Source organism: Oryctolagus cuniculus, chromosome X, assembly GCF_051225735.1.
Source record: "Oryctolagus cuniculus isolate XC-2025 breed Fujian yellow rabbit chromosome X, ASM5122573v1, whole genome shotgun sequence".
NCBI lineage: Eukaryota > Metazoa > Chordata > Mammalia > Lagomorpha > Leporidae > Oryctolagus > Oryctolagus cuniculus.
Window position 1 is genome coordinate 12,055,136 of NC_142888.1, and position 27,323 is coordinate 12,082,458.

The window sequence follows — 27,323 nt, forward strand, 5'->3', positions numbered from 1 at the left end:
CCAATAACACATCAGAAAGATCATCCACCCAGACCAAGTGGGATTTATCCTTGGCATCCCAGGGATGGTTGAACATTTGCAAATCAATCAATGTGATACATCACACAAACTGCAGAAGAAAAACCATATGATTATCTCAATAGATGCAGAGAAAGCATTTGATAAAAAACACCACCCTTTCATGATGAAAACTCTAAGCAAATTGAGTATAGAAGGAATATTCCTCAACACAATCAAAGCAATTTATGAAAAACACATGACCAGCATCCTATTGAATGGGGAAAAGTTGGAAACATTCCCACTAAGAACTGGTACCAGACAGGGATGCCCACTCTCACCATTGCTATTCAATATAGTTCTCGAAGTTTTAGCCAGAGCCATTAGGCAAGACCAAGAAATGAACGGGACACAAATTTGGAAGGAGGAAGTCAAAATATCCCTATTTTCAGACAGCATGACTCTTTAAATAGGGGACAACAATAAAACCACTAGGAGACTATTGGAACTCATAGAAGAGCTTGCTAAAGTAGCAGGATTTGAAGTCAATTCACAAAAATCATCAGCCTTTGTATACACAGACAATGCCACAGCTAAAAAAAACTCGTAAGATCAACCCCATTCAAAATAGCTACAAAAAAATCAATACCTAGAAATAAATGTAACCAAGGATGTCAAAGATCTCTACAATGAGAATTACAAAACATTAAAGTAATAGAAGAAGGTACAAAAAAGGGGAAAATCTCCCAAATTCATGATTTGAAGAATCAACATCATCAAAATGTCCATTCTTCCGAATGCAATTTACAGATTTCTTGTGATACCAATCAAAATACCAAGATGTTCTTCTCAGATATAGAAAAAATGAAGCTGAAATTCATATGGAGGCACAGGATACCTCGAATATCTAAAGCAATATTATACAACAAATCAAAGCTGGAGGCATCACAATACCAGATCTCAAGACATACTACAGGGCAACTGTGATCCTTGCAGCCTGGTGCTGGTAGAAAAATAGATGGATAGAACTATAGAACAGACTAGGAACACCAGCAATCAATCCAAACATCTATAACCAAATTATATTTGATCAAGAGCTAAAACCATTCCCAGGAATAAGAACAGTATATTCAACAAATGGTGCTGGGAAACCTGGATTTCCATATACAGAAATGTGTAGCAAGACCCCTACCTTACACCTTACACAAAAATCCACCCAACATGGATTAACGATCTAAACTGATGACCCAACATCATCAAATTATTAGAGAACATAGGAGAAAACCTGGAAAGATATTGGCACTAATAAAGACTTCCTGTAAAGACCCCAGAGGTACATGTAGCCAAAGCCAAGTGTAACAACTGGGATTACATCAAATTAAGAAGTTTCTGTATGGAAGAAAAAACAGTCAGGAAAGTGAAGAGGCAACCGACAGAATGGTAGAAATTATTTTCAACTACACAAATGATAAATGATTAATAACCAGAATCTACAAAGAGATCAAGAAAGTTCACAACAAAACAAGCAGTTAAGAGAAGGGTAAATGACTTAAATAGACATTTTTAAAAGTGGAAATCTAAATGGTCAACAGACTCATGAAAAAATGTTCAGGATCACTAGCCATCAGGGAAATGTAAATCAAAACCACAATGAGGTTTCATCTCACCCCAGTTATAATGGTTTTCATACAGAAATCAACAAACAACAAATGCTGGAGAGGGTGCGGAGGAAAAAGGCACACTAATCCACCGTTGGTGGGGATGTAAACTGGTAAAGCCATTAGGCAAGACAGTTTGGAGATACCTCAGAAATCTAAATATAGTCCTGCCATATGACCCAGCCATCCCACTCCTCAAAATTTACCCAAGGGAAATGAAATTGGCAAATAAAAGAGATATCTGCACCTCCATGTTATTGCAGCTCAATTCACAATAGCTAAGACATGGAATCAACCTAATGCCCATCAACAGAAGAATAAAGAAATTACGGGATATGTACTCTATGGAATACTACACAGTGGTAAAAAAAAATGAAATCTGGTCACCTGCAACACAATGGAGGACTCTGAAAAACATCATAATTAGTGAAATAAGCCATCCCTAAGGGACAAATTTCATATGTTCTCCCCGATCTGTGACAACTAACTGAGTACCTAAAAGGAAACCTGTAGAAGTGAAATTGACGCTTTGAGAAGCAATCACTTGATCAGCCCTTCTCCTGACTATTGAGGAACAGATTTTATTAATTTTTTTTACTATTTTCTTTTTCTAATTAATACCAGTGGTTGAACTCTCAACACAGAATTATTCATAGGTGTTTAAATCCAATTGAAAATTGATCCCTGTGGGGCCAGTGCTGTAGCATAGGGGGTTATGCCACTGCCTGCACTGGTGATACTTCATATGGTTGCTGGTTCGAGAACCAGCTGCTCCATTCCCTATGTAGCTCTCTGGTATGGCCTGGGAAAGCAGTAGAAGATGGCCCAAGTCTTTGGGCCTCTGCGCCTGCATGGGATACCCAGAGGAGGCTCCTGGCTCCTGGCTTTGGATTGGCACAGCTTTGGCCATTGCAGCCATCTGAGGAGTGTACCAGTGGATGGAACACCTCTTTATCTCTGCCTCTACTTCTCTCTGTAAAACTCTAATATCAAATAAATAAATAAATCTCTTTAAAAAAGTGATCCCAGTAATACATAAGAGGGGGAATTAGAGAGAGAGGAGATGTACATCTCAGCCCATGTTCCCACAGACTTACCCTTAAGGTAAAATAAAATCTTGCCATGGAACTCCAAATCCCATTAATCTGGGTGGTACTAATGCCATCACACTAGCTAAAGTGATCATTTTAAGTGTGTAACTGATCATATAGATAGGAATAAGTGTCAAAGGGATCACATAAATAAGATAAACTCTCTGCTAACAACAATAGATAGAATTAAAAGGGAGAGAATGATCCAGCATGGGAAGCAGGCCACACAGCAGAAAAATAGAATGACCAACACCCTAAAAAGCAGTCTGGCCTCGCAGTCAGCCCTTGAGACATTCAGATTTGGCTAAAAAGCCCATGAAAGCATTTCAGGTATGGAAAGGCAAGACATTGTGGCAAAAAATGACCTACATTAAGGATCTCTGTAAGATTCCAGTGGGAAGAAGGGGCCATCAAAGAAGGAGATACCTTTCTCTAAAGGGAGGAGAGAACGTCTATAACAAACAGATACTGAAAGAATATGGCACCATTCATCCAGCCTTACAAAAGATACTTAAAACACAGTTATCATTATGAAAGAAGGTGAAGGCAGAATAACTCCCAGCAAAAGTACAAAGGAAACCCAAAGTAAACAATGGGAATACATTTGGAAAAATGGCAGGGCCAAGTCATAACTTGCCAATTTTCACCTTAAAAGTAAATGGCCTCAACTCTCCAGTTAAAAGATACAGACTTGCTGAATGGATTAAAAAACAAGAACTTGTCTCTTTATCTCCCTCTCCTTCTCTAATTCTGACTTTCAAATAAATAAATAAATAAATGTTTAAAGGTGGCCACTGTGGTGTAGCAGGTAAAGCCTCAGCCTGCAGTGCTGGCATCCCACCCATATTGGTGCTGGTTAGAGTCCCAGATGCTCCATTTCCAATCCAGCTCTCTGCTATGGCCTGGAAAAGCTGCAGAAGACAACCCAAGTCCTTGGGCCCCAACACCCACACCCTCCTGGCTTTGGATTAGCACAGTTCTGGTCGTTGCAGCCAACAGGGGAGTGTACCAGCAGATGGAAGTCCTCTTTCTCTCTGCCTCTACTTCTCTCTCTGTTTAACTCTAATTTCAACTAAATAAATAAATCATTTTTAAAAAGTTGTCCCAGTAATAAATAAGAGTGGGAATAAGAGAGGGAGGAGATGTTCTTTTTAAAAAAAGAACCATGTATTTGCTGCCTACAAGAAACACATCTATCCAGCAAACATATCTGCAGACTGAAAATGAAAGGATGGAGGAAGATACTCCATGCTAATGGAAACTCCCCCCAAAAAACTGCTATAGCCATCCGAATATCAGAAAAAATAGACGTTAAACATAAATTGCTGAAAGAAACAAATAAAGGCACTGTGTGTTGATTAAGGGATCAATTCAACAGGAAGATATGACTATAATAAATGTACAAGCACTCAATTACAGGGAACCTGGCCGTTGAAAAGAAATGTTAATGGATCTAAAGGAACAGAGACTCTAATACAATAATAATGGGAGATTCAATACCCTACTTTCAGCAATCAACCAGACAGAAAACCAGTAAGGAAAAAACAGAGTTAATCAACACTATAGACCAAATGGACCTAACTGATATCTACAGAACTTTTCATCCTAAGTTGCAGAATACACATCCTTGTCAACAGTGCATGAAACTTTCTCCAGGACAGACCACATTCTAGGCCATAAAGCAAGTCTCAGTAAATTAAAAAAAAAATCAAAATCATATCATGCAACTTCCCTGACCACAATTTGAATTAAGCTGGAAATCAACAACTCAAGAATCTCTAGAACGCAAGTATGTGGAGACTCCTAAATGAATAGTGGGTCATAGGAGAAATCAAAAAAATTCTGGAAATGAATGAAGATGATAATACAACATATCAAAACGTATAGGATACAGCAAAAGCAGTGTTAAGGAGGAAGTTTACTGCAACTGGTGCCCACAGCCAGAAATTCGAAAGGCATCTCAAGGACCTAGAAAAACAACAAACCAAACCCAAAATTAGTAGGCTGAAAGAAATAATGAAAATTAGAGAATAAACAAAATTGAAACAACAATAAAAAATAAACATCAATGAAATGAGGAGCTGGTTTTTGGAAAAAATAAACATTGATACATCATTAGCCCAAATGACCAAAGAAAGAAAGAAAGAAGTGGAGAAGACCAAAATCAATAAAATCAGAGATGCAAAAGGAAATGTAAAAATAGTTACCACAGCAAAAAAAAAAAAAATCATCATGAATGACTACAAAAAGGTGTACACTAACAAATCAGGAAGCCTAGAAGAAATGGATAGACATACAACCTACCAAAATTGAGCCAGGAAGACTTAGAAAACCTAACCAGAGCAATAACCAAGACAGACTGAATCAGTGATAAAGACACTACCGACAAAGAGAAGCCCAGGACTGGATGGTATCACTGCTTAATTCTATCAGACCGTTAAAGAAGAGTCAACTCCAGCTACTCAAAACAACTGAAAGGGAGGGAATCATCCCATACACCTTCTATGAAGCCTGTAACACAATAATTCCTAAACCAGAAAAAGATGCAACAGAGAAAGAGAACGATGGACCAATTTACCTGATGAACATAGATGCAAAATTCCTCCAAAAATACCAACAATCGAATCCAACAACACATCAGCAAGATCATTCAATTGGACAAATTAGGATTTATCTGTGGTATACAGGGATAGGTCAACATTCAAAAATCAATGTATTACTCACATGAAGATGTAGGAGTAGGGAGGGAGCTTCTGCTCTAGCCCAGGAGAAGATAGTCTAAACAAAGTGGAGAGACTATAGTCTCAGAGAAGAGTTAGGGAGAAAACAGGAGAAGGAACTCTACAGAAATTAGAGGGACACAGTGGACCTACATGGAGGGTGCGGCATTCCAGCAGCCTAGAGCTATGCAACAGAGCTGGAAAGTGAGGTGATAAACACACCAGAGCAGACCAAGCCACTGACAAAAAAGCTGCAGGAAGAGCCTAGAGGGAACCTGGCTAGGAGCCCCATGGGGAATAGCGTACCAGCCAAACTAGAGGAGAAAACAAAAGGACGACACAGACGTGATTCTCTCTCCCCAGTCATTTACAATGGCATCCTGTAACAAGCCGATAGAGCGGGCACCATTTTAGACATATGTAACAGCTGCACCAGCTTGTGTCTGCACCTGGCAACCAGCCAAGTGGAGACTTCTGACTCTGGTGGGGAGAACTAACAGGAGGCTAGGAGTTTGTGATTGTGTGAGGTTTCTGTACCACGACTGTGGAAAAAAAAAAACTGAGGATGTGTGGGAGGATTCATGGTCTCAGTGGAAGACTCCATAGGCTCAGGAGTTCCTGGTTACTTGATGAAAGACGTTTCTGGGGAATCTGAACTTACACTGAGGACTGCACAGATCGTTTGTGTGGTCCTTGGGATAGAGCAGACAAGTATTATACCCACTGGGTCTAGCACACAGGCACTGATCTCCACTGAGGAGAGGAGCTCAGCTTGGCAGAATATACCTCCCTTCTGAAAAAAAAAAGAGAGAGAGAGAGAGAGAAAATTTACCATGCCAAATCTGGCGTGTCACCTTTGCACACCCTTAACCTTGGAGAACAGAACAGAACTGCAAGCCTCTAGAGAATTCCTGAAATCAGACATCCCACATATCTACAGAGTCACAGTACAATGATGATAAAAGCCATTGCAGCAAAAAAAAAAAAAAAGAGAGAGAGAGAGAGAGAAAATTTACCATGCCAAATCTGGCGTGTCACCTTTGCACACCCTTAACCTTGGAGAACAGAACAGAACTGCAAGCCTCTAGAGAATTCCTGAAATCAGACATCCCACATATCTACAGAGTCACAGTACAATGATGATAAAAGCCATTGCAGCAAAAAAAAAAAAAAAAAAACAAAAAAAACAAAAAAAAAAACAAATGAGTATCTCCACAAATGCCAAAAAATGCTGAACAGACACTCCCATCAAAGAAACAAGAATAAGGAAGACAACATGTCATCCCAAAAGAACACAACACTGCAATACCAGATTGTGAAGATGATGGGATAGAAGAAATGCAAGAAATGAAATTCCAAGTGGGGCTGGCCCTGTGGTGTGTTGAGTAAAAGCCACCACCTGCAGTGCCGGCATCCCATATGGGCACCGGTTCATATCCCGTCTGCTTCACTTCCAATTCAGCTCTCTACTATGGCCTGGGAAAGCAGTAGAAGATGGCCCAAGTCCTTGGGCCCCTGCACCCATGTGGGAGACCTGGAGGAAGCTCCTGGCTCCTGGCTTCAGATCACTGAAGCTCTGGATTTTGCAGCCAACTGGTGAGTGAACCAGCAGATGAAGACCTCTTTCTCTCTCTCTCTCTCTACCTCTCTACCTCTCATTCTCTCTCTGTGTAACTTTGACTTTCAAGTAAAATAAATCTTTTAAAAAATATTGCATAGAAGTAATCAAAAGCAAATGCATGAACTCCTGAAATCCATACAGGACATGAAAGAAAATTTCTCCCATGAAATTGAGATCTTAAAGAGAAATCAAAATGAAATGAAGAATCCAATATAACATGAAATTGATATTTTAAAAAGAAATCAAAATGAAACACAGAATTAAATAGAACAAATAAAAAATGCAGTGGAGAGCCTTAACAAAAGAATTGGTGAAGCAGAAGAAAGAATATTGGACTTAGAAGATAAAGTAAAGGGAAGTATAGAGTCAAACCAAAGAAAAGAAGAGGAAATTAGAAAACTAAAAACACTGTTGATAATCTACAGGATACTATCAAAAAAAAAAAACCAAAAACCAAACAAACAAACATACAGGTACTAGGAGTCCTGAAAGCATGGAGAGAGAGAGAGAGAGGATTAGAAGGCCTTTCTAGTGAAATAATAGTAGAAAATTTCCCGGGTTTGTTCAAAGAAAGGGATATCCAAGTACAGGAAGCACACACAACTTCCAACAGACATGACCAGAAAAGATCCTTGCCACAACACAGGTACTCAAACTCACCACAGTGAAACATAAAGAGAAGATTGTAAACTGTACATGACAGAAATGCCAGAATACTTTCAGAGGATATCCAATTAAACTCACAGTGGACTTCTTATCAGAAACCTTATAGTCTAGAAGAGAAAAGTGAGATAAGTCCAAGTCTTACGAGAAAAAAGCTGTCATCCCAGAATATTATATCCTCCAAAGCTCTCATTTATGAATGAATGTGAAATACAGAACAAACAGAAATTGAAAAAATTTGTCACCACCAGTCCAGCCCTATAAAAGATGCTTAAGGATGTGTGGGGAGCAACTCGGACTAGACTAAGTTACTGGAATTAAGACTTATTCTATGCATCTGCTCTCCCACAATATGGCGCTGAGAAGGGAGTAGCAGCTTCTACGCAGCTGCCTCTCGCCAATTTGATTGACTGAGCTGCAGGAGCTGATCTTGCTCCTGATTGGAGGAGAGCAGCGTACTCGGCGTGTGGGTAGCAGAGTTGGGATTGGTGGAAGAGGACTATAAAGGAGGAGAGAGACAACATGCACCAGGAACATCTAAGGGGAACATCTATCTGAAGGAACACCTGTGCAGCCCCCGAGAGAGCCGGCCGGCGGTGTGCTGCCCCCCCACGGAAGTGGGGAATGTGGCAGGGGGAACTGCCCTTCCACGGAGGTGGAAGGGTCGGTAGCCAACCCGGGAAGAACCAGCAGTAAACCCAGGGAGGGCCGAGCAGACAAAAGAACAGTGCAGGGTCCTGTGTCGTTCCTCCACGAAGAGGGGGAGCGACAGGATGTGCAAATAAGAGAGTGATGAGATGTATAGTTTGGCACAGGTTCCCACAGACTTACCCCTAAGGTAAAGCTAATAACTTGCCATGGGACTCCAAATCCCATTAAGCTGGGTTGTACTAATGCCATTCTACCAGTTAAAGTGATAATTTTAAAGGTGTGGCTGATCATATAGATAGGAATAAGCGTCAAAGGGAGCAAATAAATAAGAACAAGTATCTGCTAATAACAATAGATAGAATTAAAAGGACAGAATGATCCAGCATGGGAAGCAGGCCACACAGACGACTCAAAGATGACAAACGCCCTAAACAGCACTCTGGCCTCAGAATCAGCCCATATGGCATTCAGATCTGGTTACAAAGCCCATGAGAGCATTTCAGGCCTGGAAAGCCAAGACACTGTGGCAAAAAAATGTACTTCATGAAGGATCTCTGTGAGTGAGATCTCAGTGCAAAGAAGAGATAATCAAGAAGAAGGTACTTGTCTCTGAAGGGAGGAGAGAACTTCCACTTTGATTATGGCCCTGTCTTAATAATGTCAGCTTTGTGGCCTTAAAAGATTTCCATAGCCTTGGCAGCTCATTACAGGAGCCTCAGGTGATCACTGAGGTCATAAATAAGAATGTCAATGGTTAAATCTACAACAGAAGTCACTATGCACTTGCTCTCTCCATTTAGGACCTCTGTCTTTAATGAGTTGTACTATGAGAATTAACTGCAAAATTTGTTCTCAAAAAGCACTTTATACGTTGTGTGTGGGTGAAAACTGTTAAAATCTTTACTTAGTACGGAGTTGGTCTTTTGTATATAAAGATAATTAAAAGCAAATATTAATGAAGAATGGGATGGGAGAGGGAGTATGAGGTAGGACAGGAGTGGGGGTGGGAGGACAGATATATGAGGAATAACTGCTATATTCCTAAAGATACACCTATGAAATTTATATTTATTAAATAAAAGCTTTCTAAAAAAATCAATGTGTTACATCAGAATAACAAACTGAAGAACAAACACCACATGATCTCAATCAAATGCAGAGAAAATATTTGACAAAACACAACACGCTTTCAAGATGAAAACTTAAAGCAAACCGGGTATAGAAGAATCATTCCTCAACACAATCAAGGCAATTTATGACAAACCCATGGCCAAGATTCATATTAAGTGGGGAAAAATTAGAAGCACTACCACTAAGATCTGGAATCAGACATGGATGCCTACTCTCATCATTACTATTTATTCTACATAGTCCTGAAAGTTTTAGCCAGAGCCATTAGGAAAGAAAATGAAATCAAAGTGATATAAATTGGGAAAGAGGAGGTAAAACTATCCCTATTTGCAGATGACATGATTCTATATGTAGGGGATCTGAAAAACTCCACTAAGACACTGATGGAACTCTAAGGAGTAAAGTGGCAGGACATAAGATTAACACACAAAAATCAATAGCCCTTGTTTATACAGACAATACAGTGGCTGAGAAGAACTTCTAAGACCAATCCCATTCACAATAGCTACAAAAAGAATTAAATACCTTGAAATAAATTTAAACAAGGACATCAAAGATCTGTATGATGAAAATTTAAAAACATTAAAGAAAGAAATTGAAGAAGGCACAAATAATGGAAAAATCTTTCATGTTCATTGATTGGAACAATCAATATCATCAAAAAGTGCATACTACTGAAAGCAGTTTACAGATTCAACATGATGCCAATCAAAATACCAATGACGTTTTCCTCAGATCTAGAAAAACACAATACTGAAATTCATATGGAAACACAGGAGACTGAATAGCTAAAGCAATGTTACACAACAAAAAGCCTGAGGTATCACAATGCCAGATTTCAAGACATACTACAGGGAAGTTATAATCAAAACAGCCTGGCACGGGTGAAAAAACAGATGGGTAGACAAATGTAAGAGAATAGAAACTCCAGAAATAAACCCAAAAATCTACAACCAACGTATGTTTGACTAGGGAGCTAAAATCAAGCCCTGGAGAAAGGACAGTCTGTCTCCTCAAAAAATGTTGCTAGGAAAACTGTATCTCCACATGCAGAACTATGAAGTAAGAACCCTACCTTACACCTTACATAACAATCCATTCACAATGGATCAAAAAATTAATTTACAACACAATGCCTTCATATTGTTAGAGTTGTTAAAACTTAGACGAATCTAGGATGTCCTTCAGTAGCAAAACAGATAAATAAAGTATGCTGCATCCATACAAGACGATATTCTTTAGCAATAAAAAGAAATAATCCCTGGAGTAAGGACAGTCGCTTTAACAAACAGTGCTGAAGGAAACTGAATCTCTGCATGCAGAATTATGAAACCCACACCTTATACAAAAATCCAGTCAAAATGGATGAAGACTTAAATCTACAACACGGTATTATCAAACTATTACAGAACATTGTGGAAACTCTCTAAGACACTCACATGGGCAAAAACTTCTTGGAAAAGACCCCAGAAGCAAAGGCAATCAAAGCCAAAATTGACATTTGGGATTACATCAAGCTGAGAGGCTTCTGCACTGCAAAGCAAACACTTGAAAAAGTGAACAGGCAACTAACAGAATGGGAGAAAATATCTGCAAACTACACAACTGATAAATGATCAATATACAAAAAGAGCTCAAGAAACTCAACAAAAACAAAACAAACAATCCAGTTAGGAAAGGGGGCAAAAGACTTGAACAGGAATTTTCAAAAGCGGAAACACAAATTGCCAACAGACACATGAAAAAATGCTCAGGTTCAGTAGCCCTCAGGGAAATGCAAATCAAAACCACAGTATGTTTCACCTCATTCCCACTATAATGGATTTCATACAGAAATCAATGAACAACAAATGATGTCGAGGATGTGGGGAAAAAGGTACCCTGAACCACTGTTGGTGGCAATGTAAACTGATGCAGCCATTGTAGAAGACAGTATGGAGATATTTAGAAATCTGAATATAAGAACTACCATACGACCCAGCCATTCCACTCCTAGGAATTTACCCAAAGGAAATAAAATAAGCATATTAAAGAGTGATCTGTTCCCCAATGCTTATTGCAGCTCAATTCACAATAAGATATGGAATCAACCCAGACATCCATCAACTGAAGATGGGACAAAGAAATTGTGGGATATGTACACCATGGAATACTATACAGCCATAAAAATATGAAATCCTGTCATTTACAACAAAATGGATACAACTGGAAAGCATTAAACTTAGTGAAATAAGTTACTCCCCAAAAGAAAAATAGCTTATCTTCTCCCTGATCTGTGGTTTCTAATGGAGTACCTAAAAGGTAATCTATAGAAGTGAAATAGACACTTTGATATGCAATGACTTTGAACAGCCCTTGTCTCAAAAGTTGAGTAACAGTATTTTTTTTTTTTTACTATTTGTTGAACTCTTTACTTAATGTAGGTTCAAGCTTATGTGCATAAAATCAATTGAAAATAGATCTTGGTAAAAAATAGGAATGGGAATAGGATAGGGAGAAGGAAGAAGGGTGGGAGGGGGAGTAAGAGGGAGAATAAAGTGGGAAGTATCACTATATTCCTAGATTTGTATATATGAAATGTATCAAGTTTGTATACCTTAAATAAAAGATTTCTAGGTAAAAATAAAGAACTGTATTAGAACTCATTGGATGATACAATTAAAATATGTTCAATCTGTATCTAAATTATACATCAATGATGTCGACTTTTTTAAAATAAAGGCTTGATATCAGAAAAAAACACAGTGGAGAGTCTTAACAAGCACAGTGAGTCAGAGCAAAGAATATTCAGCTATTAGGACATCCTTGGAATTCCTCAAACAAACAAAAAAAACGGAAGAAGGGAGAAGGGGGAGAAGGAGTAGAGGAAGGGGGAGAGGAAAGGGGATGGAGAGAGGAAGACAAAGGAAGAGAAGGAGTAGGAGGAGGAGGTAGAAATTAAAACCTAAAAATAGTGTTTAATATTTATGGGATATTTTCAAATGACCTAACATATGGATCTTAGAGCAGGTGTGCAAAGAGAATGGATTGGATTGGAAAGGATATTCAGTGAAATAACAGCAGAAAAATTTCCTAATTTGGAGGAAGAAAGGGGCACCCAAGTACACGAAGTATATAGAACTCCTAAGAGACATGACCAGAAAAGATCTTCACAATGGCACATGATAGTCAAGCTTCCAACAGTAAACATAAAGAAAATATTCTAAAAGATGCACAAGAGAAACATCATATTGCATTCTGAGAATCTCAAATCAGAATACATATTCCAATACAATAATAATGGGGGACTTCACACCCTACCATCAACAATGTACAGACTAACTACATGAAATTCAACAAAGTAACAACACAGTTAATTTACACTATGGAACAAATGGACTTAATTGATATTTACAGAACATTTCATCTTACAGTTGAAGGATACACATGCTTTTCAACAGTGCATGGAGCTTTCTCTAGGATAGACCATATGCTAAGCCATAAAGCAGGTCTCAACAAATAAAATTTAAATCATACAATGTACAGAAGGAAGAAGTCAAACTCCCTATCTGCAGATGACATGATTCTATACATAGTCGATCCGAAAGACTTCACTAAGAGATTACTGGAACTCATTAAAGACTTTGGTAAAGTAGCAGGATAAAAAATTAACACACGGGGCTGGCGCTGTGGTGTAGTGAGTAAAGCTGCCGCCTGCCGTACTAGCATCTCATATGGGCACCAATTCAGGTCCCAGTTGCTCCACTTCCAATCCAGCACTCTAATATGGCCTGGTAAAACAGTGGAAGGTGATCCAAGTCCTTCTGCCCCTGTACCTATGTGGGATACCCACAAGAAGCTCCTGGCTCCTGGCTTCAGATCAGCGCAGCTCCGGCTGTTGCAGCCAAATGGGGAGAGAACCAATGGATGGAAGACTCACACTCTCTCTCTTTCTCTCTCTCTCTCTGCCTCTCCTTTTCTATGTAACTTTTTAAAATAAATAAATAAATATTTTTTTAAAAAAATTAACACACAAAAATCAATAGCTTTGTATACACAGATAATACCATGGCCGACAAGGGACTTCTAACATCATTCCCATTCACAAAAGCTACAAAAAAATGAAATGCCTTGAAATTAATTGAACCAATGACATCAAAGATATTTATGATAAAAATTATAGAACATTAAAGAAGTAGAAGAAAACACAAAAAATGGAAAACTCTCCCATGTTTGTAGATTTGAATATTACCACAATGTCCATACAACCTAAAGCTATCCAAGTCAAAGTGACATTCTTCTCTGACCTAGAAAAAAATGATGGTAAAATTCATATGGAAACACAAGAGGCCCCGAATATCTATAGCAATTTATAGAGCAAAAACAAAGCTGGAGAGATCACAATATCAGCTTTCAAGACATACTACAGGATAGTAATAATCTAAATAGCCTGCTACTGGCACAAAAATAGACATGCAGACCAATGGAAGAGAACAGAAATCCCAGAAATAAATCCATGCATCTATAACCACTGATCTTTGACATATGAGCTAAAATTGAATCCTGGAGAAAGGACAGTCTATTCAACAAACGGTGCTGGGGAAATTCAATCTCCACACACAGAAGTATGAAACAAGAGCCCTACCTTATACTTTATACAGAAATCAACCCAAAATTGATCAAGGATCTATATATATTCCCCGATAACATCAAATTACTAGAGGAAAGCATTGAGGAAACTCTGCAAAACTTTGGAAGAGGCAAAGACCTCTTGGAAAAGCTCCCTGAAGCACAGTCAATAAAAGCAAAAGTTGACAACTCAGATTACATCAAGCTAAGAAGCTTCTGCACTGTTAAGGAAGCACTCAACAAAGTGAAGATGGAGGCAGAGCCAAGATGGCGGAATAGTGAGGGCGCGAACCGATAGTCCGGGAAAAGGTAGTTTAATAAAAGTGGAATTACTGTAGCCTCAGGAAAAGGCTCAGGAAAAAATTGCAGAGGAAACTCTTCCGGATCTAGTAGATGTGACACGGAGGACCTACGGGGAGAGCAAGGTCGCCCACTGCGTGGAAGCCGAGCCACTGCGTGGAAGCCAAGCCGCTTTAGGAGCCGAGCCGCCGGGGCAGCTAGCCAATGCCACAGTTGAGAAAGAACTTCTAAGATCAATCCCATTCACAATAGCTACAAAAACAATCAAATACCTTGGAATAAACTTAACCAAGGACATTAAGGATCTCCACAATGACAATTACAAAACCTTAAAGAAAGAAATAGAAGAGGATACCAAGAAATGGAAAAATCTTCCATGCTCATGGATTGGAAGAATCAATATCATCAAAATGTCCATTCTCCCAAAAGCAATTTACAGATTCAATGCAATACCAATCAAAATACCGAAGACATTCTTCTCAGACCTAGAAAAAATGATGCTGAAATTCATATGGAGACACAGGAGACCTCGAAGAGCTAAAGCAATCTTGTACAACAAAAACAATGCCAGAGGCATCACAATACCAGAATTCAGTACATACTACAGGCCAGTTGTTATCAAAACAGCATGGTACTGGGTACAGAAACAGATGGATAGACCAATGGAACAGAATTGAAACACCAGAAATCAATGCAAACATCTACAGCCAACTCATATTTGATCAAGGATCCAAAACTAATCCCTGGAGTAAGGACAGTCTATTCAATAAATGCTGCTGGGAAAATTGGATTTCCACGTGCAGAACCATGAAGACCCCTACCTTTCACCTTACACAAAAATTCACTCAACATGGATTAAAGACTTAAATCTACGACCTGACACCATCAAATTATTAGAGAGCATTGGAGAAACTCTGCAAGATATAGGTACTGGCAAAGACTTCTTGGAATATACCCCAGAAGCACAGGCAGTCAAAGCCCAAATTGACATTTGGGATTGCATCAAATTGAGAAGTTTTTCTACTTCAAAAGAAACAGTCAGGAAAGTGAAGAGGCAACCAACAGAATGGGAAAATATATTTGCAAACTATGCAACAGATAAAGGGTTAATAACCAGAATCTACAAAGAAATCAAGAAACCAACCCAAATGCCCATCAACAGTAGATTGGATAAAGAAATTATGGGACATGTACTCTATAGAATACTATACAGCAGTCAAAAACAATGAAATCCGGTCATTTGCAACAAGATGGAGGAATCTGGAAAACATTATGCTGAGTGAATTAAGCCAGTCCCAAAGGGACAAATATCATATGTTCTCCCTGATTGGCGACAACTAACTGAGCACCAAAGGGGAAACCTGTTGAAGTGAAATGGACAGTATAAGAAACAGTGACTTCATCAGCTCTTATCCTGACTGTTCATGTATAGTGTAATACTTTATCCATTTCAGTATTTTCTCTTTGCTTTGTTCTAGTACTATTGGTTGAACTCTGTGATTAACACACATTTATTCTTAGGTGTTTAAATTTTAACTTAAAAATGATCCCTGTTAAATATAAGAGTGGGAATAAGAGAGGAAGGAGGAGATGTACAATTTGGGACATGCTCAATCAGACTTGCCCTAAATGGTGAAGTTAGAATCATGCCAGGGGATCCCAATACAATCCCATCAAGGTTGCATGTACCAATGGCATCTCACTAGTCCAAGTGATCAATTTCAGTTCACAATAGATCATAATGATAGGTCTAAGAGTCAAAGGGATTAAACAAACAAGTCTAGTGTCTGCTAATACTAGCTGATAGAATCAAAAAGGGAGAGAATGATCCATCATGAGAAGCGGGATACACAGCAGACTCATAGAATGGCAGATGTCCTAAATCGCACTCTGGCCTCAGAATCAGCCCTTAAGGCATTCGGATATGGCTGAAGAGCCCATGAGAGTATTTTAGGCATGGAAAGCCAAGACACCCTGGAAAAAAAAAAGAAGACCTAAATGAAAGATCTCTGCCAGTGAGATCTCATTGGAAAGAACAGGGCCATCAAAGAAGCAGGTACCTTTCTCTGAAGGGAGGAGTGAACTTCCACTTTGACTATGACCCTGTTGGAATAAGATCAAAGTCGGAGAACTCAAAAGGCTTCCATAGCCTTGGCAACTCATGACTAGAACCTAAGGAGATTACTAATGCCATAAATAAGAGTGTCAAATTGTTAAGTCAACAACAGGAGTCACTGTGTACTTACTTCTCATGTGGGATCTGTCCTTAGTGTGTTGTCCAATGTGAAGTAATGCTATAACTAGTACTGAAACAGTATTTTACACTTTGTGTTTCTGTGTGAGTGCAAACTGATGAAATCTTTACTTAATATATACTGAATTGATGTTCTGTATATAAAGAGAATTGAAAATGAATCTTGATGTGAATGGAATGGGAGAAAAAGCGGGAGATGGGAAGGGTGTGAGTGAGAGGGAAATTATGGGGATGGGAAGCCACTGTAATCCATTAACTGTACTTTGAAAATTTATATTTACTAAATAAAAAAGAAAAAAAAACCTAACTCTTGGAATAAAAAAAATGAAGATAACAATGACAGAATGGGAGAAAATATTTGGAAACCACTTATCTGACAAAGGAGTAATATTCCAAACATATTAGCAACTTACACAATCAACAATAGAAAAAGTCAATCTAGTTAAGAAATGTGCAAAGGACTTCAATAGACAGTTCTCAAAAGAAGATATACAAATGTCTAACTAATATATGAAAAAATGCTCAACATCACTAGCCATTGGGAAATGCAAATAAAAACCAGAATTAGGTATCACCTCACCCTTGTCAGAATGGCTAAAATCCAAAACACGGAGAATGACAAATGTGGGTGAGTATGTGGACCAAGACCAATACTTATACATTATTGATGGAGATGTCAATTAGCACAGCCACTGTGGAAAAGAGTGTGGACATTTCTTAAAAATTAGAAACATACTGGCCATATGATCCAGCAACCCCACTACTTGGAATATACTCAAAAGACTTCAACAGAACATATCAAAGAGATACTTACACCAACATCTTCATAGCAGCACTGTTCACAATATGGAATCAACCATGGTGTCCATCAACAGATGAACGGATGAAGAAAATGTGGCATATATACACAAAGGAATATTCCATTATTAAAAAAAGAATTTCTACCATTTGGAGCAAAATGGACACAACTAGAGGTCATCATATTGAGTAAAATAAGCCAAACCTAGAAAGACAAATACCACACATTCTCCCTTAAATGAGAGCTAAAATTTAAAAAACAAAAAGAACGAAATGTCTCTGTGTTAGTACTGCTGCAAATATTATTTTGTAAATTCTGTTTTATACCTTTGTCTAACCAATGGTTAAAAATGCTATGCTACTACAGATTTTATGATCTGTGATTACTTTAAAATTTACTGTTTATGGGTGAAATGGTCAAAAAAAAAAATCTGCCAACTCAGAAATTGTTCTCCAAAGTACAAGAAAGAAAGAAAACAGTTTGATTATTAAATAAATGTTAAACCAAAATGTGATGCCTGTCACTGGCATTCACCAAAAAAAAAAAAAAATCACCCTTTAAAGCAGTCTTTCTTCATTCCTCATGTTCCATGTTTCCAAGCCTAAAGTGACAGGTATGAATTGCTTGTATAAGTAGGAGTTGTTTATTACTATCAATACAGAGAGCAGCAGGATGGAAGTATATGGAAGAGATGTGGAGGCAGGCCTTGTTTTGGGCAGAGAAGCTCCCATGATTGATGTGATAAGCAAGATAGCATCCACATTCGCAGAATTCTCCCTCAACTTATCACCCTTTTCATGTATTTATAGGTAAGTTCACTCACATTTGGAGATTGACTTCACCCTAAAGCCTTTTCCTCTGGATTGCAAATATTATTTCTAAAGTGTAGAGCCTGGGGCCACCGCTGTGGTGCAGCAGATTAATGCCCTGTACTCAAGTGCCAGCATCCTGTATGGGCACTGGTTCATATCCCCGCTGCTCTACTTCCGATCCAGCTCTCTGCTATTGCCTTGGAAAGCAGTAGAAGGTGGCCCAAGTCCTTGGGGCCCTGCACCCACGTGGGAGACCAGGAAGAGGCTCCTGGCTCCTGGCTTCAGATCAGCATAGCTCCGCTCATTGTGACCAATTGGGAAGTGAACCAATGGATGGAAGACCCCTCTCTCTCTCACTCTCTCTCTCTTTCTCTCTGCCTCTCCTCTCTCTGAGTAACTCCCAAATTAAATAAATAAATCTTAAAAAAATAAAATGAAAAACTAAAGTGTACAGCCATAACCTAGATACTTTCAGGGTATAATTGGCTCTGAATAGTGGTGATTAACTTTCTAGAGAATGAAGTTCTAACAATGGAATCAAACAACCTGCCCACTGTGGAATTAAATGAGGGTTGCTCCTTGCTTCTTGATGTCTGTCCACTCAAGAGCAACTTGACAACAACAACAGCAACAACAAGAAACTCATCCTTTCCCTTCCTCTAATAAGTACTCTAAACCCCAGCTGTTGCCCTTTAAAGAGGGTCTCCCTGCTAAATAGCGGAATCTGCAGGATACCTCCACCTATGCAAAAGAGTAGAAGAGGTCCACACTCTTTAACTTTCTCACCCTACAGCAGAAGACTCATTCCTTTAAGGACAGAGGTGGAGCTAAGCTGCCATTACATCTGCAGAATTTGGCAATGCCTCTAAATCAGTAATATCTTGGACTGCTTCTGTGTGTCCATAACCATTGTTGCAGCACCTGGTCATTACTATTTATAACATTACTGTCAAAATTATACTTCTCAGTGGAACCACACATCAGTGGGTCACTAGTGTACAAATGCAACCAGAAGAACATTGATGCAGGTGTTTTTCTACCAAACCAGTACCAATGCATATACTTACTACTCCTTAAAGTGAAAGTTGCATAATGCCATCCAGTTAAATTAAATGGAAGAAGGGAGATGAAGGAGCTCTATTTTTCAGAAGAACATGCCAATTCTTCTCTTCTTCTCTAGATCAGATTTTTCCCAAACATTCTGCTACTCAAATGACTGAGGTCACCATTGCCTTTCAGTTCTTTTACCTCCAGATGGCTTTGCTGCCGACTCTCTGATTGATAAGACTATACAACCAAAAATCTTTTTGCTCTTCTCTACTGTAATATAAATTTGAAAATTTGTATCATAAACCCTTTTAAGATTCATTTATGGGGCTGGCACCGTGGTGTAGTGGGTAAAGCCACTGCCTGTAATGCCTGCATTCCATATGGGTGCCAGTTCGAGTCCTGGCTGCTCTACTTCTGATCCAGCTCCTGCTCATGTGACTGAGAAAGCAGTGGAGCATGGCCCAAGCCCGTGGGACCCTGCACTCTCATGGAAGGCCAAGAAGAAGCTCCTGGTTCCTGGCTTTGGACCAGCCCTGCTCTAGCCTTTGTGGCTATTTGGGGAGTGAACCAGTGGAAGGAAGATCAATCTCACTTTCTCTAACTCTGCCATTCAAATAAATAAATATTTAAAAAATTAAAAGGAGTGAACTAACTAGTTTTAAAAATTGAATAGAAATGGTGATGACAGGCACCCTTTTCTATTTCCTAAATTTAAAGTAAAACCTTTCAATAGTTCCAAGTTAAGTATGACTGGTATTGTTCTTATTGCTGTTTTTGTAGATAATCTTTACTAATCTGGTAACATAATTTTAAATATAAAATGTTAATTTTAAAAAAAACTATTTTGCATAAATTTAGATATTTTTTTCCTCTCATATACTCTGTCCTTAAGGTGCACCAGCCCTAGATCTACTTGCTCCCAGGCCCATTTCTCAATCTTCCCTCCCTCTATTCTCCAGTAAAAAGATCTGACTCCCATTTCTTGCGATGTGTATTCTCCAACACCAGGATGCCAGCCCAGTAAAGTCAAAAAGTGGGAACTGCAGGAGATTAGAGTCCAAGAGAATGTAAGTGTTTAGAGTTTTCCACCTGCTTTCTCTTTGCAGCAAGGAGCTATTCCTTCAATGGCTGTATCTCCATTACTCCAATATCCTTTATACTGGTCAGCTATAGCTTATGATGCTGTTGATCACAACTCCTAATCACAAGTGGGAGTATCTTTTCAAGCAGGTTAGAGGAAAACACACCTCAGGTTGCTTTGTTTGACTATTCCTGATTTCCTTCTCCAGTAACTATTTTCCTGTATTAAGTCCTCTCAGTTATATTGGTTTCTCTTTCTTGGAAATTTATTGACTGTTATAGTTAGCCAATTATATTGATAGATTTTCTAATGTGATATCCTCATTTCGATACTAGGAAAAACTCACCTCTCTTGTGTTTGTGTGTGTATATATATATATATATATAATAAAAACCGAAGGCACTTTCAAAATGTTTTCAGGCCAGCCAGATTCAGGGTTCATTACACCACACATTGAAGAAAACACTAATCACCATATTAAATTGTTCCAAATCATACAAAAAGTGAAAAAATATCTGTTACACTAGCAGGCTAGCTCTCCTTGAAAAAACCCAACATATGCCTCAAACAAGAACACCTGAACAAAGCTCACTCTGAGGCAAATGTGATCATTAACTTCATAACATATCCAGTATACCATTGAATTAGTAAATAAATAGGCTGTATACCAGGAATGTAAAGATGACATTGCACTAGAAAAGGAGTCCTGTACTGTTAGTCACTGCAGTAACATACAGGCACCAAAAAGCATTTCATCACATGCAGAGTTAATGTTAACCCATGGTAATAAGTTTTAGAGAACTTACATAAGAATGGAATTTCCATGTCATAAAATTATTAACATACATATACAAATTTGAAACATTACAAGTGTCTTCAATAAAGCCTGGAAAATACACAAACATAGAATACCACAAATCTGGATTGGAATGTATAGCCTCACCCAAGGTGGAAGGTAAAGTCCACACACAATACCACCACAATAAACAAGAAGTTTGAATAACAAAGAGGTAATAGTAACAATATTCCTATGATTACAACTTCAAAATAAATTGTTTCTCAAATAAGAAAATATATAAATTATCATATAAAAAATCACCATAATAAATGTAGGAGCCTAACCACACAAAATCAGTAACTAATTAGAATTTGCAATGGAAAATACACAATTAACAACAGCAAAACTATCTCAAATGTACCAAATGAAGTTTAAAGAAATTTACAAGGCTTTTATGAAGCCAACTATAAACAATTATAGAGCTAAGAGGGAAAATTCTCAATTCGAACAGTCTAGTATGGTAATCCAAGGGATCACAATATTATAAAGATATCAGTTCTTCTTACATCATTTACAGATATAGAGTGTTATCCATAGCTTCCAAGACAAATAACAGTAATTAAAAAAAAAAAAGACATCAGAGGGATGCTATTTCTCACAAAGAAACCAACATTGGAAGAAATAATAATACCAGAAACAAGCAAACTGAAAAAATAAAATGCTCCTGATGGACATCAAGTCTCTAAGTGCTTGTATAAGGATGTACCCTGAGGTAGAGATAGACTGGGAATCTGCATTACTAAGATGATCAAATCAGAAGAAGAAATGGTTTGAAAATTTGGCCATTAACATCTTATAGTGTATTTAAGACCATGAATTCCTTCTACTTTGTGGAAGTAACCTGAGGCAGCACCCCACAACTCATGTGCTGGAACCAGGGGGAAATATCAGGACATTACAAACACTTGCATTGTTGAATGCAGTATATGTGCAGACATTGTACTAATAAGCAAATGAAATCTTTTTATTGGATGAGGACCAACTTCCTTTAATGGTAATATGACACAAACTAAAACACAATTGGAAATATCACAGTGAATTCCACATAAGAAAGATATTAATCCACCCCTGACATTTATCAAGAGAGGCCTCAGATCCAGCTATCAAAACAATTAACCCACTCATTTTCTCCATGGGGATTTTTGCAGGCCAAGGTTAGTAGGAGATTCATGTTAGAAAAGTAAGGAATCCAGGACCATCTACCAGCCAGTATAAGGACTCTCAGTAAAAAGTTAGAAGCTCCACCATCTCAAACAGACTAAAACCCACTCTCGTCGAAGTACTGCTACCAAAATACACACTCTCTGCTCTACCATGACTTACCCAGAGCAGCCAGGTCTGGAGGCCCCAGGGAGCGGTGGTCACATGAGGTGCACCTGCACTCCACAGCAGGTGGCTCAGGTAATGGAGGTCGTGGGTCGAGGCCTGGTCTCCCATCAGCAGAGAAGCGGGGCTCCCCCATGACGAGGAGTCCAGATGATACAGTGTGAGAGAACCGAGGGTACCATCCACACCCGAAGATGGACCCCACAAAGCCGCACACCTCCCCCATCAGCCTCGGGAGGACCCACACATCACCGCAGGGCTCGGGCTCCACTGGACTTGCAATGGTGCGCCCGCAAGAAAATGAGAGCTCAGGGTCTCAGGCTGGCCGGCTAGGCTCAGCTGTGAGAGGAGCCTGGGGCCCAGCTGCCTGACAACAAAGACTGAATTCTCTAGGAACACCCGACACCGGCCCTACACGCCCTGCCGCATCCTTCCTCAGAAGGAAATGAGGCAAAAGGAGGCCTGCCCTCCTTTTCTGTTGGGAGGGGCCATTGGCTGTGGCCGGAAGCGGGCAATCTCGACTTCCGCCCCAAAGGATATTGGGGAGGAGACCCAGCCATGAAACGTGCGGCTGCTAGAAAGCTGAAGCGATGTCACAAGTCTTACCAGGTGTGTTGGCGGGTAACTTGAGATACAAGTGTGGGAACCCTCGTTCTGAAATCCTCAATTCCCTGCCTCTGAAAAGAGGAGGTAATAGAGTGCCGTGGACCCTGCCCCAGTTCTCTGAGTCCCGTGTTCCCTTCTGCCATGGCGTCTCAGGGCATAAAAGTTTTTACTTGTGGGCACTTGTGCTCAGGTCGCCAGAAGAGGAGTTCCTTGGCCCTGTGCAGTTAAGTAGAGGAGCCTCCTGAAGATGTGAACATTTAGAGGGCTCCACGGACCTAAATTTACAATGGCAGAAGGGGGGAAGAATGCGACAGTAGTGGAAGCTGCAGCCAGGGCAGTGGTGGGGGAGGGGCTGGTGTGCTCCAACAAAGTAATGAGTCCCTGAATTTGGCCTGGGAAGGTCTGGGTGTATCTGAAGACTCAGATGTACCTTCACTTTGACTTCCAAAGAATCTGGGAGGTGGGAGCTTTGTTCTAAGGGTCAGGCAGCAGATCAGTAGAGGATGATTTCTGGGCCATCTCTCTTGAGTACTCTCACTAAGAAAAACAGGACGCTGGAATCTCTGCATATTGGCACCTGGGGAAGCCCAGGCATATAGTCATTCAGACCCCATTCCACCTCCAGTTACTCCTCAAGGATTACTGAGAAGTGAAGGCTTTGGACAGAGTAAGTCACGAATTGCCAAAGGAACAATCTTGGGCCCCTCCAGGAGTCAAGCAGTGTGGGGAGCAACTGGGAGCAACTCGGACTAGACTAAGTTACTGGAATTAAGACTTATTCTATGCATCTGCTCTCCCACAATATGGTGCTGGGAGAGGAGGAAACAGCTTCTACACAGCTGCCTCCAGTTCAACCAATAAACAGCAGGACCTGCTCCTGCTTGGAGGAGAGCAGCGTACTCAGCGTGTGGGTAGCAGAGTTGGGATTGGTGGAAGAGGACTATAAAGGAGGAGAGAGACAACATGCACCAGGAACATCTATCTGAAGGAACACCTGTGCAGCCCCCGAGAGAGCCGGCCGGCGGTGTGCCGCTCCCCCGCAGAAGTGGGGAAAATGGCAGGGGGAACCGCCCTTCCACGTGGAAGGGACGGTAGCCAACCCGGGAAGAACCAGCAGCAAATCCGGGGAGGGCCGAGCAGACAAAAGAACAGCGCAGGGTCCTGTGTCGTTCCTCCACGAAGACGGGGAGCGACATAATGGTGCCGTGACTCGGATAGGAAGCCTAGGCAGGGTCCTGTGTCGTTCCTCCGTGAAGAGGGGGAGTGACAAAGCAGGACCTTGACGACTTTAACTTGCTCTTGCATTTTTCAGTTTTGGAGCACCCAGCCACGTGGGACCAGAGAAGTCCACACTTAATTTCTGGGGCTATCTATCAGGTAAGTGCTGACTTTAACATAAAGGATAGATATCAACTAAAGAGAAAAAAAAGACACCAATGCGCACATCTAGTGGTGGTGAAATGGAGGAAGCTGAGTGAAGAATGACTGAACACCTGACTAGAGAAACTAAATTTCCTCACCTCCCCCTGCTCTCAATCCTGAATACATATTCCAGGGCAGAAGTATCAGGCTGAGGCTGCCCTTCATTTCTGCACCTCAGTTCCATAGGAGCTGACAGCTTTGATGTGAAGGTAAAGCCTCCAGTCAGAAGATGAGAGCACTCGCAGCTCACTCTGCAGACTAGGGTAAGAAGCTTGACTGAGGGGCCAGCGCTGTGGTGCAGTGGGTTAACGCCCTGGCCTGAAGCACCTGCATCCCATATGGGTGCCGGTTCTAGTCCTGGCTGCTCCTCTTCCAATCCAGCTCTCTGCTTTGGCCTGGGAAAGCAGTAGAAGGTGGCTCAAGTCCTTGGGCCCCTGCACCCACATGAGAGACCGGGAAGAAGCTCCTGGTTCCTGGCTTCAGATCGGCACAGCTCTGGCCATTGCAGCTATACGGGGAGTGAACCAGCTGATGGAAGACTTCTCTGTCTCTACCTCTCTCTGTAACTCTTTCAAATAAATAAAAATAAATCTTAAAAAAAAAATAAGCTTGACTGAGAACTGAGAACCCAGTATATTCAAGACAGAAATAAGCAACAGAGGGGCCAGGGGTGATTGGCTGAGACCCCTTCTCACTTCACTCTTTTGGCATAAGAGGTTTGAAGTGTCTGCTACAGAGAAGCAGATGGGAATAGGCATCCTGGCCTAACTAGCAATTTAAAAATATGCTCCTGACTATTCAGTGAGAAAGGTCTTACCCCTGTAAAAAAGGGGACCCTACTGCCAGCTCCTGCTGTCACCCCACTAAACCACCAACCAGACCTTGATGCTGTAGAATAATACTCATTTGAACTTTGTCCACAGAGTTTTCAAGAGTCTGGCTGATCAGGGTGACAGGAGCCTCCAGAGTTGCTAAAGCAGTGCTCTCAAGGAAATCCACTGAGAGGTGTCCTTAGTTGGAGACAAGGTAGTCTGTACCTGATGACTGTTCACATGATTATTCTCCCCCATCCAGGTGCCTTCCTTGCCAGCTCTTCTGCCTACTCTCCCACATGTGGCTGACTGTGGCCATGTCTCAGGAACAGAAGAGTGAGTTTGGTGCTCCTGAGAAGGACCAGAAGACTCTCAGTATGACCTACCATTCCATGGCTGCCCAGGCCTTTGTAGCTGAGGAAGAGAGAGCCTCTTTCTCTGCTCCTTCAGGTCCTGTTAGTGTGGGTGCTCTCCTAGGCTCTCCTGTACCTTGCAGTTCCCAAATACCTCTGGGATGTCCATCCTCTAGCACCCCAGTTGCAGGTGTTTCTGATCCAAGCTCTGATGTAGTTGTGGAAGATGGGACTAATATAATCTTCAAGGAGGCAGCTTCTGTTCAGACCTCAGTCATAGATCCACTGTCCCTGGAGATAAATCAGTTTGTGAAGTTGTTTCTTGAGAAATATAGAAAGCAAGAGACCATTACACAGGCAGACATGCTGAAGGTTGTCAACAAAAAGTATAAGGAGCATTTCCCAGAGATCTTCAGAGCATGTTGAACTGGTCTTTGGCCTTTACTTGAAGGTAGATAAATGCAATAGTCACTCCTATGTCCTTGTCAGCAAGCTAAGCCTCTCCAGTGAGGATAGGCTGAGTGGTATGAGGGAATTTCCTAAGACGGGACTAGTGATGACACTCCTGGGTGTGATCTTTATGAAGGGCAACCGTGTCACAGAGAAGGAGATGTGGGAGTTTTGAATGCTTTGGGGATATATGCTGGGAGGAGGCACTTAATCTTTGGGGAGCCCTGGAAGCTCATCACCAAAGATTTGGTGCATGAACAGTACCTGGAGTACCGTCAGGTTTTGAATACTGATCCTCCAACTTATGATTTCTCTGGGGTCCCAGAGCCCATGGTGAAACTAGCAAGATGAAAGTCCTTGAGTTTTTGGTCAAGATCAATGATACTGTCCCTCATTGCTTTCGTCGTCTCTATGATGAGGCTTTAAGAGATGAGCAAGTGAGAGCAGTAGAAGAAGCTGCACATAGGACTATAGTTGTTGCCAGCTCGAGGGTAAGTTCTCAAGTGAAGTACCCCAGATCCTCCCACATCTAAATAGACTGAGGTAGATTTTTCATTTTGTTTGAAGAGGGTAATCAAATCTCTAAGTGGTGCAAACTAGTGAAGGGAGGAGGCAAAAAAAAAAATATATATATATATATATATATGGTCTGTTTTTTCCTGTGTTACGTAAATAACTTGAAGTTATATTCTGTTATTTTTCAAATGTTACCCCTTTTAATTGAGAACTTATATTGATTCACAATCTAAGTTTCTTAATGTCATAGATCACAACTTATTGCTGTTTGTCATGTTTAAGACTACATTTTGGTGTTTTTGAATAAGTTAAAAAGCCTTAAGATTATGTTTCTTTGTTTTTGTAAGATACAGTAACAAAGCAGTGGGATAGGAATGTTCCTGAAAATGTGAAAGGACTACACAATGATAATATTGAGAAAAAACTAAAATGATATGTAAGATGGTAAATTTTTTACTTGCCTTATTCCACTGAATATTTCATTAGTGTGAATAAAAAATATCCAGTTTATTTTGCTTAAGAATAGTGGCTACTTTTGTCCTATTTCACTGCATATCTGCTATT

General features: G+C 40.2%; 1 protein-coding gene and 1 pseudogene across 5 annotated transcripts in view; one reads left to right on the top strand and one right to left on the bottom strand.

Moving 5' to 3' along the window:
• Positions 1–23,157, bottom strand: part of LOC149119556 (uncharacterized) — a 101,514-nt gene extending 78,357 nt beyond the window's left edge. For 2 of the 4 annotated variants that reach the window (XM_089324943.1, XM_089324944.1), the window contains exon 1: positions 22,598–23,155. In XM_089324943.1, coding sequence (XP_089181069.1) covers positions 22,598–22,826 — 229 coding nt within the window. In that variant the 5' untranslated portion in view covers positions 22,827–23,155. Of the gene's footprint in view, positions 1–22,597 lie in introns of all 4 variants that reach the window. The other 2 variants (XM_089324946.1, XM_089324942.1) reach the window with 2 other exon arrangements.
• Positions 23,158–23,296: 139 nt separating this feature from the next.
• Positions 23,297–27,279, top strand: LOC100347434 (melanoma-associated antigen B1-like; annotated as a pseudogene). Its single transcript, XR_016228528.1, has 3 exons — positions 23,297–23,873; positions 24,519–24,583; positions 25,703–27,279. The product of XR_016228528.1 is annotated as a melanoma-associated antigen B1-like (transcript).
• Positions 27,280–27,323: the final 44 nt, after the last annotated feature.